A 15,503-nucleotide genomic window follows, 5' to 3' on the forward strand; every position below is an offset into this window, starting at 1 on the left:
TCACACACATTGTTCCTGCTTTTCCTGTCTCTCACACACATTATTCCTGCTTTTCCTGTATCTCACACACATTGTTCATGTTTCCTGTCTCACACACACATTGTTCCTGCTTTTCCTGTATCTCACACACATTGTTCCTGCTTTTCCTGTCTCTCACACACATTGTTCCTGCTTTTCCTGTCTGTCACACACATTGTTCCTGCTTTTCTTGTCTCTCACACACATTGTTCCTGCTTTTCTTGTCTCTCACACACATTGTTCCTGCTTTTCCTGTCTCTCACACACATTGTTCCTGCTTTTCCTGTCTGTCACACACATTGTTCCTGCTTTTCTTGTCTCTCACACACATTGTTCCTGCTTTTCTTGTCTCTCACACACATTGTTCCTGCTTTTCCTGTCTCTCTCACACATTGTTCCTGCTTTTCCTGTCTCTCTCACACATTGTTCATGTTTCCTGTCTCTCACACACATTGTTCATGTTTCCTGTCTCTCTCACACATTGTTCCTGCTTTTCCTGTCTCTCTCACACATTGTTCCTGCTTTTCCTGTCTCTCACACACATCGTTCCTGCTTTTCCTGTCTCTCTCACACATTGTTCATGTTTCCTGTCTCTCACACACATTGTTCCTGCTTTTCCTGTATCTCACACACATTGTTCATGTTTCCTGTATCTCACACACATTGTTCCTGCTTTTCCTGTATCTCACACACATTGTTCATGTTTCCTGTATCTCACACACATTGTTCATGTTTCCTGTATCTCACACACATTGTTCATGTTTCCTGTCTCACACACACATTGTTCCTGCTTTTCCTGTATCTCACACACATTGTTCATGTTTCCTGTCTCTCTCACACATTGTTCCTGCTTTTCCTGTCACACACACATTGTTCCTGCTTTTCCTGTATCTCACACACATTGTTCCTGCTTTTCCTGTCTCTCACACACATTGTTCATGTTTCCTGTCTCTCACACACATTGTTCCTGCTTTTCCTGTCTCTCACACACATTGTTCCTGCTTTTCCTGTCTCTCACACACATTGTTCCTGCTTTTCCTGTCTCTCACACACATTGTTCATGTTTCCTGTCTCTCACACACATTATTCCTGCTTTTCCTGTATCTCACACACATTGTTCATGTTTCCTGTCTCACACACACATTGTTCCTGCTTTTCCTGTATCTCACACACATTGTTCCTGCTTTTCCTGTCTGTCACACACATTGTTCCTGCTTTTCTTGTCTCTCACACACATTGTTCCTGCTTTTCTTGTCTCTCACACACATTGTTCCTGCTTTTCCTGTCTCTCACACACATTGTTCCTGCTTTTCCTGTCTGTCACACACATTGTTCCTGCTTTTCTTGTCTCTCACACACATTGTTCCTGCTTTTCTTGTCTCTCACACACATTGTTCCTGCTTTTCCTGTCTCTCTCACACATTGTTCCTGCTTTTCCTGTCTCTCTCACACATTGTTCATGTTTCCTGTCTCTCACACACATTGTTCATGTTTCCTGTCTCTCTCACACATTGTTCCTGCTTTTCCTGTCTCTCTCACACATTGTTCCTGCTTTTCCTGTCTCTCTCACACATTGTTCCTGCTTTTCCTGTCTCTCACACACATCGTTCCTGCTTTTCCTGTCTCTCTCACACATTGTTCATGTTTCCTGTCTCTCACACACATTGTTCCTGCTTTTCCTGTCTCTCACACACATTATTCCTGCTTTTCCTGTATCTCACACACATTGTTCATGTTTCCTGTATCTCTCACACATTGTTCCTGCTTTTCCTGTATCTCACACACATTGTTCCTGCTTTTCCTGTATCTCACACACATTGTTCCTGCTTTTCCTGTATCTCACACACATTGTTCATGTTTCCTGTATCTCACACACATTGTTCATGTTTCCTGTATCTCACACACATTGTTCATGTTTCCTGTCTCACACACACATTGTTCCTGCTTTTCCTGTATCTCACACACATTGTTCATGTTTCCTGTATCTCACACACATTGTTCCTGCTTTTCCTGTCTCTCACACACATTGTTCATGTTTCCTGTATCTCACACACATTGTTCCTGCTTTTCCTGTCTCACACACACATTGTTCCTGCTTTTCCTGTCTCTCACACACATTGTTCCTGCTTTTCCTGTATCTCACACACATTGTTCATGTTTCCTGTCTCTCACACACATTGTTCCTGCTTTTCCTGTCTCTCACACACATTGTTCCTGCTTTTCCTGTCTCTCACACACATTATTCCTGCTTTTCCTGTATCTCACACACATTGTTCATGTTTCCTGTATCTCTCACACATTGTTCCTGCTTTTCCTGTATCTCACACACATTGTTCCTGCTTTTCCTGTATCTCACACACATTGTTCCTGCTTTTCCTGTATCTCACACACATTGTTCATGTTTCCTGTATCTCACACACATTGTTCATGTTTCCTGTATCTCACACACATTGTTCATGTTTCCTGTCTCACACACACATTGTTCCTGCTTTTCCTGTATCTCACACACATTGTTCATGTTTCCTGTATCTCACACACATTGTTCCTGCTTTTCCTGTCTCTCACACACATTGTTCATGTTTCCTGTCTCTCACACACATTGTTCCTGCTTTTCCTGTCTCTCACACACATTGTTCCTGCTTTTCCTGTCTCTCACACACATTGTTCATGTTTCCTGTCTCTCTCACACATTGTTCCTGCTTTTCCTGTCACACACACATTGTTCCTGCTTTTCCTGTATCTCACACACATTGTTCCTGCTTTTCCTGTCTCTCACACACATTGTTCCTGCTTTTCCTGTCTCACACACACATTGTTCCTGCTTTTCCTGTCTCTCACACACATTGTTCATGTTTCCTGTCTCTCTCACACATTGTTCCTGCTTTTCCTGTCACACACACATTGTTCCTGCTTTTCCTGTATCTCACACACATTGTTCCTGCTTTTCCTGTCTCTCACACACATTGTTCATGTTTCCTGTCTCTCACACACATTGTTCCTGCTTTTCCTGTCTCTCACACACATTGTTCCTGCTTTTCCTGTCTCTCACACACATTGTTCCTGCTTTTCCTGTCTCTCACACACATTGTTCATGTTTCCTGTCTCTCACACACATTATTCCTGCTTTTCCTGTATCTCACACACATTGTTCATGTTTCCTGTCTCACACACACATTGTTCCTGCTTTTCCTGTATCTCACACACATTGTTCCTGCTTTTCCTGTCTCTCACACACATTGTTCCTGCTTTTCCTGTCTGTCACACACATTGTTCCTGCTTTTCTTGTCTCTCACACACATTGTTCCTGCTTTTCTTGTCTCTCACACACATTGTTCCTGCTTTTCCTGTCTCTCACACACATTGTTCCTGCTTTTCCTGTCTGTCACACACATTGTTCCTGCTTTTCTTGTCTCTCACACACATTGTTCCTGCTTTTCTTGTCTCTCACACACATTGTTCCTGCTTTTCCTGTCTCTCTCACACATTGTTCCTGCTTTTCCTGTCTCTCTCACACATTGTTCATGTTTCCTGTCTCTCACACACATTGTTCATGTTTCCTGTCTCTCTCACACATTGTTCCTGCTTTTCCTGTCTCTCTCACACATTGTTCCTGCTTTTCCTGTCTCTCACACACATCGTTCCTGCTTTTCCTGTCTCTCTCACACATTGTTCATGTTTCCTGTCTCTCACACACATTGTTCCTGCTTTTCCTGTCTCTCACACACATTATTCCTGCTTTTCCTGTATCTCACACACATTGTTCATGTTTCCTGTATCTCTCACACATTGTTCCTGCTTTTCCTGTATCTCACACACATTGTTCCTGCTTTTCCTGTATCTCACACACATTGTTCCTGCTTTTCCTGTATCTCACACACATTGTTCATGTTTCCTGTATCTCACACACATTGTTCATGTTTCCTGTATCTCACACACATTGTTCATGTTTCCTGTCTCACACACACATTGTTCCTGCTTTTCCTGTATCTCACACACATTGTTCATGTTTCCTGTATCTCACACACATTGTTCCTGCTTTTCCTGTCTCTCACACACATTGTTCATGTTTCCTGTCTCACACACACATTGTTCCTGCTTTTCCTGTATCTCACACACATTGTTCATGTTTCCTGTATCTCACACACATTGTTCCTGCTTTTCCTGTCTCACACACACATTGTTCCTGCTTTTCCTGTCTCTCACACACATTGTTCCTGCTTTTCCTGTATCTCACACACATTGTTCATGTTTCCTGTCTCTCACACACATTGTTCCTGCTTTTCCTGTCTCTCACACACATTGTTCCTGCTTTTCCTGTCTCTCACACACATTATTCCTGCTTTTCCTGTATCTCACACACATTGTTCATGTTTCCTGTATCTCTCACACATTGTTCCTGCTTTTCCTGTATCTCACACACATTGTTCCTGCTTTTCCTGTATCTCACACACATTGTTCCTGCTTTTCCTGTATCTCACACACATTGTTCATGTTTCCTGTATCTCACACACATTGTTCATGTTTCCTGTATCTCACACACATTGTTCATGTTTCCTGTCTCACACACACATTGTTCCTGCTTTTCCTGTATCTCACACACATTGTTCATGTTTCCTGTATCTCACACACATTGTTCCTGCTTTTCCTGTCTCTCACACACATTGTTCATGTTTCCTGTCTCTCACACACATTGTTCCTGCTTTTCCTGTCTCTCACACACATTGTTCCTGCTTTTCCTGTCTCTCACACACATTGTTCATGTTTCCTGTCTCTCTCACACATTGTTCCTGCTTTTCCTGTCACACACACATTGTTCCTGCTTTTCCTGTATCTCACACACATTGTTCCTGCTTTTCCTGTCTCTCACACACATTGTTCCTGCTTTTCCTGTCTCACACACACATTGTTCCTGCTTTTCCTGTCTCTCACACACATTGTTCATGTTTCCTGTCTCTCTCACACATTGTTCCTGCTTTTCCTGTCACACACACATTGTTCCTGCTTTTCCTGTATCTCACACACATTGTTCCTGCTTTTCCTGTCTCTCACACACATTGTTCATGTTTCCTGTCTCTCACACACATTGTTCCTGCTTTTCCTGTCTCTCACACACATTGTTCCTGCTTTTCCTGTCTCTCACACACATTGTTCCTGCTTTTCCTGTCTCTCACACACATTGTTCATGTTTCCTGTCTCTCACACACATTATTCCTGCTTTTCCTGTATCTCACACACATTGTTCATGTTTCCTGTCTCACACACACATTGTTCCTGCTTTTCCTGTATCTCACACACATTGTTCCTGCTTTTCCTGTCTCTCACACACATTGTTCCTGCTTTTCCTGTCTGTCACACACATTGTTCCTGCTTTTCTTGTCTCTCACACACATTGTTCCTGCTTTTCTTGTCTCTCACACACATTGTTCCTGCTTTTCCTGTATCTCACACACATTGTTCCTGCTTTTCCTGTCTCTCACACACATTGTTCCTGCTTTTCCTGTCTCACACACACATTGTTCCTGCTTTTCCTGTCTCTCACACACATTGTTCATGTTTCCTGTCTCTCTCACACATTGTTCCTGCTTTTCCTGTCACACACACATTGTTCCTGCTTTTCCTGTATCTCACACACATTGTTCCTGCTTTTCCTGTCTCTCACACACATTGTTCATGTTTCCTGTCTCTCACACACATTGTTCCTGCTTTTCCTGTCTCTCACACACATTGTTCCTGCTTTTCCTGTCTCTCACACACATTGTTCCTGCTTTTCCTGTCTCTCACACACATTGTTCATGTTTCCTGTCTCTCACACACATTATTCCTGCTTTTCCTGTATCTCACACACATTGTTCATGTTTCCTGTCTCACACACACATTGTTCCTGCTTTTCCTGTATCTCACACACATTGTTCCTGCTTTTCCTGTCTCTCACACACATTGTTCCTGCTTTTCCTGTCTGTCACACACATTGTTCCTGCTTTTCTTGTCTCTCACACACATTGTTCCTGCTTTTCTTGTCTCTCACACACATTGTTCCTGCTTTTCCTGTCTCTCACACACATTGTTCCTGCTTTTCCTGTCTGTCACACACATTGTTCCTGCTTTTCTTGTCTCTCACACACATTGTTCCTGCTTTTCTTGTCTCTCACACACATTGTTCCTGCTTTTCCTGTCTCTCTCACACATTGTTCCTGCTTTTCCTGTCTCTCTCACACATTGTTCATGTTTCCTGTCTCTCACACACATTGTTCATGTTTCCTGTCTCTCTCACACATTGTTCCTGCTTTTCCTGTCTCTCTCACACATTGTTCCTGCTTTTCCTGTCTCTCACACACATCATTCCTGCTTTTCCTGTCTCTCTCACACATTGTTCATGTTTCCTGTCTCTCACACACATTGTTCCTGCTTTTCCTGTCTCTCACACACATTATTCCTGCTTTTCCTGTATCTCACACACATTGTTCATGTTTCCTGTATCTCTCACACATTGTTCCTGCTTTTCCTGTATCTCACACACATTGTTCCTGCTTTTCCTGTATCTCACACACATTGTTCCTGCTTTTCCTGTATCTCACACACATTGTTCATGTTTCCTGTATCTCACACACATTGTTCATGTTTCCTGTATCTCACACACATTGTTCATGTTTCCTGTCTCACACACACATTGTTCCTGCTTTTCCTGTATCTCACACACATTGTTCATGTTTCCTGTATCTCACACACATTGTTCCTGCTTTTCCTGTCTCTCACACACATTGTTCATGTTTCCTGTCTCACACACACATTGTTCCTGCTTTTCCTGTATCTCACACACATTGTTCATGTTTCCTGTATCTCACACACATTGTTCCTGCTTTTCCTGTCTCACACACACATTGTTCCTGCTTTTCCTGTCTCTCACACACATTGTTCCTGCTTTTCCTGTATCTCACACACATTGTTCATGTTTCCTGTCTCTCACACACATTGTTCCTGCTTTTCCTGTCTCTCACACACATTGTTCCTGCTTTTCCTGTCTCTCACACACATTATTCCTGCTTTTCCTGTATCTCACACACATTGTTCATGTTTCCTGTATCTCTCACACATTGTTCCTGCTTTTCCTGTATCTCACACACATTGTTCCTGCTTTTCCTGTATCTCACACACATTGTTCCTGCTTTTCCTGTATCTCACACACATTGTTCATGTTTCCTGTATCTCACACACATTGTTCATGTTTCCTGTATCTCACACACATTGTTCATGTTTCCTGTCTCACACACACATTGTTCCTGCTTTTCCTGTATCTCACACACATTGTTCATGTTTCCTGTATCTCACACACATTGTTCCTGCTTTTCCTGTCTCTCACACACATTGTTCATGTTTCCTGTCTCTCACACACATTGTTCCTGCTTTTCCTGTCTCTCACACACATTGTTCCTGCTTTTCCTGTCTCTCACACACATTGTTCATGTTTCCTGTCTCTCTCACACATTGTTCCTGCTTTTCCTGTCACACACACATTGTTCCTGCTTTTCCTGTATCTCACACACATTGTTCCTGCTTTTCCTGTCTCTCACACACATTGTTCCTGCTTTTCCTGTCTCACACACACATTGTTCCTGCTTTTCCTGTCTCTCACACACATTGTTCATGTTTCCTGTCTCTCTCACACATTGTTCCTGCTTTTCCTGTCACACACACATTGTTCCTGCTTTTCCTGTATCTCACACACATTGTTCCTGCTTTTCCTGTCTCTCACACACATTGTTCATGTTTCCTGTCTCTCACACACATTGTTCCTGCTTTTCCTGTCTCTCACACACATTGTTCCTGCTTTTCCTGTCTCTCACACACATTGTTCCTGCTTTTCCTGTCTCTCACACACATTGTTCATGTTTCCTGTCTCTCACACACATTATTCCTGCTTTTCCTGTATCTCACACACATTGTTCATGTTTCCTGTCTCACACACACATTGTTCCTGCTTTTCCTGTATCTCACACACATTGTTCCTGCTTTTCCTGTCTCTCACACACATTGTTCCTGCTTTTCATGTCTGTCACACACATTGTTCCTGCTTTTCTTGTCTCTCACACACATTGTTCCTGCTTTTCTTGTCTCTCACACACATTGTTCCTGCTTTTCCTGTCTCTCACACACATTGTTCCTGCTTTTCCTGTCTGTCACACACATTGTTCCTGCTTTTCTTGTCTCTCACACACATTGTTCCTGCTTTTCTTGTCTCTCACACACATTGTTCCTGCTTTTCCTGTCTCTCTCACACATTGTTCCTGCTTTTCCTGTCTCTCTCACACATTGTTCATGTTTCCTGTCTCTCACACACATTGTTCATGTTTCCTGTCTCTCTCACACATTGTTCCTGCTTTTCCTGTCTCTCTCACACATTGTTCCTGCTTTTCCTGTCTCTCACACACATCGTTCCTGCTTTTCCTGTCTCTCTCACACATTGTTCATGTTTCCTGTCTCTCACACACATTGTTCCTGTTTTTCCTGTCTCTCACACACATCGTTCCTGCTTTTCCTGTCTCTCACACACATTGTTCATGTTTCCTGTCTCTCACACACATTGTTCCTGCTTTTCCTGTCTCTCACACACATTGTTCCTGTTTTTCCTGTCTCTCACACACATTGTTCCTGCTTTTCCTGTCTCTCACACACATTGTTCCTGCTTTTCCTGTCTCTCACACACATTGTTCCTGTTTTTCCTGTCTCTCACACACATCGTTCCTGCTTTTCCTGTCTCTCACACACATTGTTCATGTTTCCTGTCTCTCACACACATTGTTCCTGCTTTTCCTGTCTGTCACACACATTGTTCCTGCTTTTCTTGTCTCTCACACACATTGTTCCTGCTTTTCCTGTCTCTCTCACACATTGTTCCTGCTTTTCCTGTCTCTCACACACATCGTTCCTGCTTTTCCTGTCTCTCTCACACATTGTTCATGTTTCCTGTCTCTCACACACATTGTTCCTGCTTTTCCTGTCTGTCACACACATTGTTCCTGCTTTTCTTGTCTCTCACACACATTGTTCCTGTTTTTCCTGTCTCTCACACACATTGTTCCTGTTTTTCCTGTCTCTCACACACATTGTTCCTGATTTTCCTTTCTCTCACACACATTGTTCCTGTTTTTCCTGTCTCTCACACACATTGTTCCTGCTTTTCCTGTCTCTCACACACATTGTTCCTGTTTTTCCTGTCTCTCACACACATTGTTCCTGTTTTTCCTGTCTCTCACACACATTGTTCCTGCTTTTCCTGTCTCTCACACACATTGTTCCTGTTTTTCCTGTCTCTCACACACATTGTTCCTGTTTTTCCTGTCTCTCACACACATTGTTCCTGTTTTTCCTGTCTCTCACACACATTGTTCCTGTTTTTCCTGTCTCTCACACACATTGTTCCTGTTTTTCCTGTCTCTCACACACATTGTTCCTGTTTTTCCTGTCTCTCACACACATTGTTCCTGTTTTTCCTGTCTCTCACACACATTGTTCCTGCTTTTCCTGTCTCTCACACACATTGTTCCTGTTTTTCCTGTCTCTCACACACATTGTTCCTGTTTTTCCTGTCTCTCACACACATTGTTCCTGTTTTTCCTGTCTCTCACACACATTGTTCCTGATTTTCCTGTCTCTCACACACATTGTTCCTGTTTTTCCTGTCTCTCACACACATTGTTCCTGTTTTTCCTGTCTCTCACACACATTGTTCCTGTTTTTCCTGTCTCTCACACACATTGTTCCTGTTTTTCCTGTCTCTCACACACATTGTTCCTGTTTTTCCTGTCTCTCACACACATTGTTCCTGTTTTTCCTGTCTCTCACACACATTGTTCCTGTTTTTCCTGTCTCTCACACACATTGTTCCTGTTTTTCCTGTATCTCACACACATTGTTCCTGTTTTTCCTGTCTCTCACACACATTGTTCCTGTTTTTCCTGTCTCTCACACACATTGTTCCTGTTTTTCCTGTCTCTCACACACATTGTTCCTGTTTTTCCTGTCTCTCACACACATTGTTCCTGTTTTTCCTGTCTCTCACACACATTGTTCCTGTTTTTCCTGTCTCTCACACACATTGTTCCTGATTTTCCTTTCTCTCACACACATTGTTCCTGTTTTTCCTGTCTCTCACACACATTGTTCCTGTTTTTCCTGTCTCTCACACACATTGTTCCTGCTTTTCCTGTCTCTCACACACATCGTTCCTGTTTTTCCTGTCTCTCACACACATTGTTCCTGTTTTTCCTGTATCTCACACACATTGTTCCTGTTTTTCCTGTCTCTCACACACATTGTTCCTGATTTTCCTTTCTCTCACACACATTGTTCCTGTTTTTCCTGTCTCTCACACACATTGTTCCTGATTTTCCTTTCTCTCACACAAATTGTTCCTGATTTTCCTTTCTCTCACACACATCGTTCATGTTTCCTGTCTCTCACACACATTGTTCCTGCTTTTCCTGTCTCTCACACACATCGTTCATGTTTTTCCTGTCTCTCACACACATCGTTCATGCTTCCTGTCTCTCACACACATTGTTCCTGTTTTTCCTGTCTCTCACACACATTGTTCCTGTTTTTCCTGTCTCTCACACACATCGTTCATGTTTCCTGTCTCTCACACACATTGTTCCTGCTTTTCCTGTCTCTCACACACATTGTTCCTGTTTTTCCTGTCTCTCACACACATCGTTCATGTTTCCTGTCTCTCACACACATTGTTCCTGATTTTCCTTTCTCTCACACACATTGTTCCTGTTTTTCCTGTCTCTCACACACATTGTTCCTGCTTTTCCTGTCTCTCACACACATCGTTCATGTTTTTCCTGTCTCTCACACACATTGTTCCTGATTTTCCTTTCTCTCACACACATTGTTCCTGTTTTTCCTGTCTCTCACACACATTGTTCCTGATTTTCCTTTCTCTCACACACATTGTTCCTGTTTTTCCTGTCTCTCACACACATTGTTCCTGTTTTTCCTGTCTCTCACACACATTGTTCCTGTTTTTCCTGTCTCTCACACACATCGTTCATGTTTTTCCTGTCTCTCACACACATTGTTCCTGATTTTCCTTTCTCTCACACACATTGTTCCTGTTTTTCCTGTCTCTCACACACATTGTTCCTGATTTTCCTTTCTCTCACACACATTGTTCCTGTTTTTCCTGTATCTCACACACATTGTTCCTGATTTTCCTTTCTCTCACACACATTGTTCCTGTTTTTCCTGTCTCTCACACACATTGTTCCTGTTTTTCCTGTCTCTCACACACATTGTTCCTGCTTTTCCTGTCTCTCACACACATTGTTCCTGCTTTTCCTGTCTCTCACACACATCGTTCCTGTTTTTCCTGTCTCTCACACACATTGTTCCTGTTTTTCCTGTATCTCACACACATTGTTCCTGTTTTTCCTGTCTCTCACACACATTGTTCCTGATTTTCCTTTCTCTCACACACATTGTTCCTGTTTTTCCTGTCTCTCACACACATTGTTCCTGATTTTCCTTTCTCTCACACACATTGTTCCTGATTTTCCTTTCTCTCACACACATTGTTCCTGTTTTTCCTGTATCTCACACACATTGTTCCTGTTTTTCCTGTCTCTCACACACATTGTTCATGTTTTTCCTGTATCTCACACACATTGTTCCTGTTTTTCCTGTCTCTCACACACATTGTTCCTGATTTTCCTTTCTCTCACACACATTGTTCCTGATTTTCCTTTCTCTCACACACATTGTTCCTGTTTTTCCTGTATCTCACACACATTGTTCCTGTTTTTCCTGTCTCTCACACACATTGTTCCTGATTTTCCTTTCTCTCACACACATTGTTCCTGTTTTTCCTGTCTCTCACACACATTGTTCCTGATTTTCCTTTCTCTCACACACATTGTTCCTGATTTTCCTTTCTCTCACACACATTGTTCCTGCTTTTCCTGTATCTCACACACATTGTTCATGTTTCCTGTATCTCGCACACATTGTTCATGTTTCCTGTATCTCACACACATTGTTCATGTTTCCTGTATCTCACACACATTGTTCATGTTTCCTGTCTCACACACACATTGTTCCTGCTTTTCCTGTATCTCACACACATTGTTCCTGCTTTTCCTGTCTCTCACACACATTGTTCCTGCTTTTCCTGTCTCTCACACACATTGTTCCTGATTTTCCTTTCTCTCACACACATTGTTCCTGCTTTTCCTGTCTCTCACACACATTGTTCCTGCTTTTCCTGTATCTCACACACATTGTTCATGTTTCCTGTCTCTCACACACATTGTTCCTGCTTTTCCTGTCTCTCACACACATTGTTCCTGATTTTCCTGTCTCTCACACACATTGTTCCTGATTTTCCTTTCTCTCACACACTTTGTTCCTGCTTTTCCTGTCTCTCACACACATTGTTCCTGATTTTCCTTTCTCTCACACACATTGTTCCTGTTTTTCCTGTCTCTCACACACATTGTTCCTGTTTTTCCTGTCTCTCACACACATTGTTCCTGATTTTCCTTTCTCTCACACACATTGTTCCTGTTTTTCCTGTCTCTCACACACATTGTTCCTGATTTTCCTTTCTCTCACACACATTGTTCCTGATTTTCCTTTCTCTCACACACATTGTTCCTGTTTTTCCTTTCTCTCACACACATTGTTCCTGTTTTTCCTGTCTCTCACACACATTGTTCCTGATTTTCCTTTCTCTCACACACATTGTTCCTGATTTTCCTTTCTCTCACACACATTGTTCCTGTTTTTCCTGTCTCTCACACACATCGTTCATGTTTCCTTTCTCTCACACACATTGTTCCTGTTTTTCCTGTCTCTCACACACATTGTTCCTGCTTTTCCTGTATCTCACACACATTGTTCATGTTTCCTGTATCTCACACACATTGTTCATGTTTCCTGTATCTCACACACATCGTTCATGTTTCCTTTCTCTCACACACATTGTTCCTGATTTTCCTTTCTCTCACACACATTGTTCCTGCTTTTCCTGTATCTCACACACATTGTTCCTGCTTTTCCTGTCTCTCACACACATTGTTCCTGCTTTTCCTGTCTCTCACACACATTATTCCTGCTTTTCCTGTCTCTCACACACATTGTTCCTGCTTTTCCTGTCTCACACACACATTGTTCCTGCTTTTCCTGTCTCACACACACATTGTTCCTGCTTTTCCTGTATCTCACACACATTGTTCCTGCTTTTCCTGTATCTCACACACATTGTTCCTGCTTTTCCTGTCTCTCACACACATTGTTCCTGCTTTTCCTGTCTCTCACACACATTATTCCTGCTTTTCCTGTCTCTCACACACATTGTTCCTGATTTTCCTTTCTCTCACACACATTGTTCCTGCTTTTCCTGTCTCACACACACATTGTTCCTGCTTTTCCTGTATCTCACACACATTGTTCCTGCTTTTCCTGTCTCTCACACACATTGTTCCTGCTTTTCCTGTCTCTCACACACATTATTCCTGCTTTTCCTGTCTCTCACACACATTGTTCCTGCTTTTCCTGTCTCTCACACACATTGTTCCTGCTTTTCCTGTCTCTCACACACATTGTTCCTGATTTTCCTTTCTCTCACACACATTGTTCCTGCTTTTCCTGTCTCTCACACACATTGTTCCTGCTTTTCCTGTCTCTCACACACATTGTTCCTGATTTTCCTTTCTCTCACACACATCGTTCATGTTTCCTGTCTCACACATCCACATTGTCTGTGCTTCCTATGTCACACACACATTGCTCATACTGTAAAATGTTCTGGAGAAACGAGTGTAAATTATATGGAAAACAAAAATGACTGATGGTCTTTTCATCATTTGGTCCTCGGCGATGTTGTCTTCCTTTCAAACAAGTCGGTATTGGGGTTACCTGAGCTGCACCTGCTCCTGTTTAGCTTTCATTTTTCCCATTATTCGACTTCCTCTAAATTTGCACTTGAACCTTATCGAGTCGAGGAGGCAAGGATTGTTTTGCACCTTTCAAACAAGAATCTCAATACTAATTGTAATGTTTCTTTTCCCTTGCACAAAAATGCATTGGGTACGTCACAGTATCATCACAATTGGGTACGTCACAGTATAGCTGGTATTTTAATTTAAACATTCCTTTTGGTCCCTTTAGATGTGACATTTATCAGCTGTGATTTAAATGTTGTTGCTTCCTGTCAACAGCAGTGTGTGATGGACGGTCTCACATGACTCACGGGTATCATGTGTCGCATGATACCTCGGTGATCATGCACCACTCTTTCCTCCATGACGTGACGGCAACACAGCTGCTTCTTGTGCATCGTGGTGCAGTTTTTTAGACGAGTGTTCCTGTACCTTTATCACTGCAATAACACGATGGCTCAGCTCTATTTCACTCGTTAACTCATTCGCATTCTCTTCCCACGTCCATGTTTATACATTTAGCTCTTGTTTTATATTCCTCCATAGCAAATCCTGCCTTTGTTATTATTTGTCCTCACGTGTATCAAAGTCCACTTTATCTCACTATGTCTGTTATTGCACCTCATAAACAATTGATAGATTATTGTATTTTATCTTTCATTTATCTCTGTCTTTCTCGACTTTGTTTCCCATTCCTAACCCTTTAGGAATTCCGTCAAGGCGCAATCCCTGTTACAGTTGCTACTGCAGTATCATGAACCATGCCTCTCCTGCTTCCTGAACTCTCACCGTGTGTCTCTGTCCTTCACTCAACCATGGGTAGTGCACAGTTCACTGAGACGCTCAGTCACTTCTCCTAATCTTCTCTGTTTGTATTTTTACCTTCTGTCTCTCCGTGCCCCCTCTGTCTTTCTGCATCTCTCGGTGCCCCCTCTGTCTTTCTGCATCTCTCGGTGCCCCCTCTGTCTTTCTGCATCTCTCGGTGCCCCCTCTGTCTTTCTGCATCTCTCGGTGCCCCCTCTGTCTTTCTGCATCTCTCGGTGCCCCCTCTGTCTTTCTGCATCTCTCGGTGCCCCCTCTGTCTTTCTGCATCTCTCGGTGCCCCCTCTGTCTTTCTGCATCTCTCGGTGCCCCCTCTGTCTCTCTGCATCTCTAGGTGCCCCCTCTGTCTTTCTGCATCTCTCGGTGCCCCCTCTGTCTTTCTGCACCTCTCGGTGCCCCCTCTGTCTTTCTGCATCTCTCGGTGCCCCCTCTGTCTCTCTGCATCTCTCGGTGCCCCCTCTGTCTTTCTGCATCTCTCGGTGCCCCCTCTGTCTTTCTGCATCTCTCGGTGCCCCCTCTGTCTTTCTGCATCTCTCGGTGCCCCCTCTGTCTCTCTGCATCTCTCGGTGCCCCCTCTGTCTTTCTGCATCTCTCGGTGCCCCCTCTGTCTTTCTGCATCTCTCGGTGCCCCCTCTGTCTCTCTGCATCTCTCGGTGCCCCCTCTGTCTTTCTGCATCTCTCGGTGCCCCTCTGTCTATCTGTGTCTCTTGGTGCCTCCTGTAT

The 15,503-nt window shown here is 43.0% G+C and overlaps 1 protein-coding gene across 2 annotated transcripts in view; it reads left to right on the forward strand.

Annotated features, from left to right (window-relative positions):
* TBC1D23 (TBC1 domain family member 23) overlaps positions 1 to 15,503 on the forward strand; it is a 65,423-nt gene that overhangs the window by 20,729 nt on the left and 29,191 nt on the right. For both annotated transcript variants that reach the window (XM_068119565.2, XM_068119567.2), the window contains exon 5: positions 14,666 to 14,777. In XM_068119565.2, coding sequence (XP_067975666.2) covers positions 14,666 to 14,777 — 112 coding nt within the window. The remainder of the gene's footprint in view (positions 1 to 14,665; positions 14,778 to 15,503) is intronic.

This window comes from Myxine glutinosa, chromosome 6, assembly GCF_964187855.1.
Source record: "Myxine glutinosa chromosome 6, kmMyxGlut1.1, whole genome shotgun sequence".
NCBI lineage: Eukaryota > Metazoa > Chordata > Myxini > Myxiniformes > Myxinidae > Myxine > Myxine glutinosa.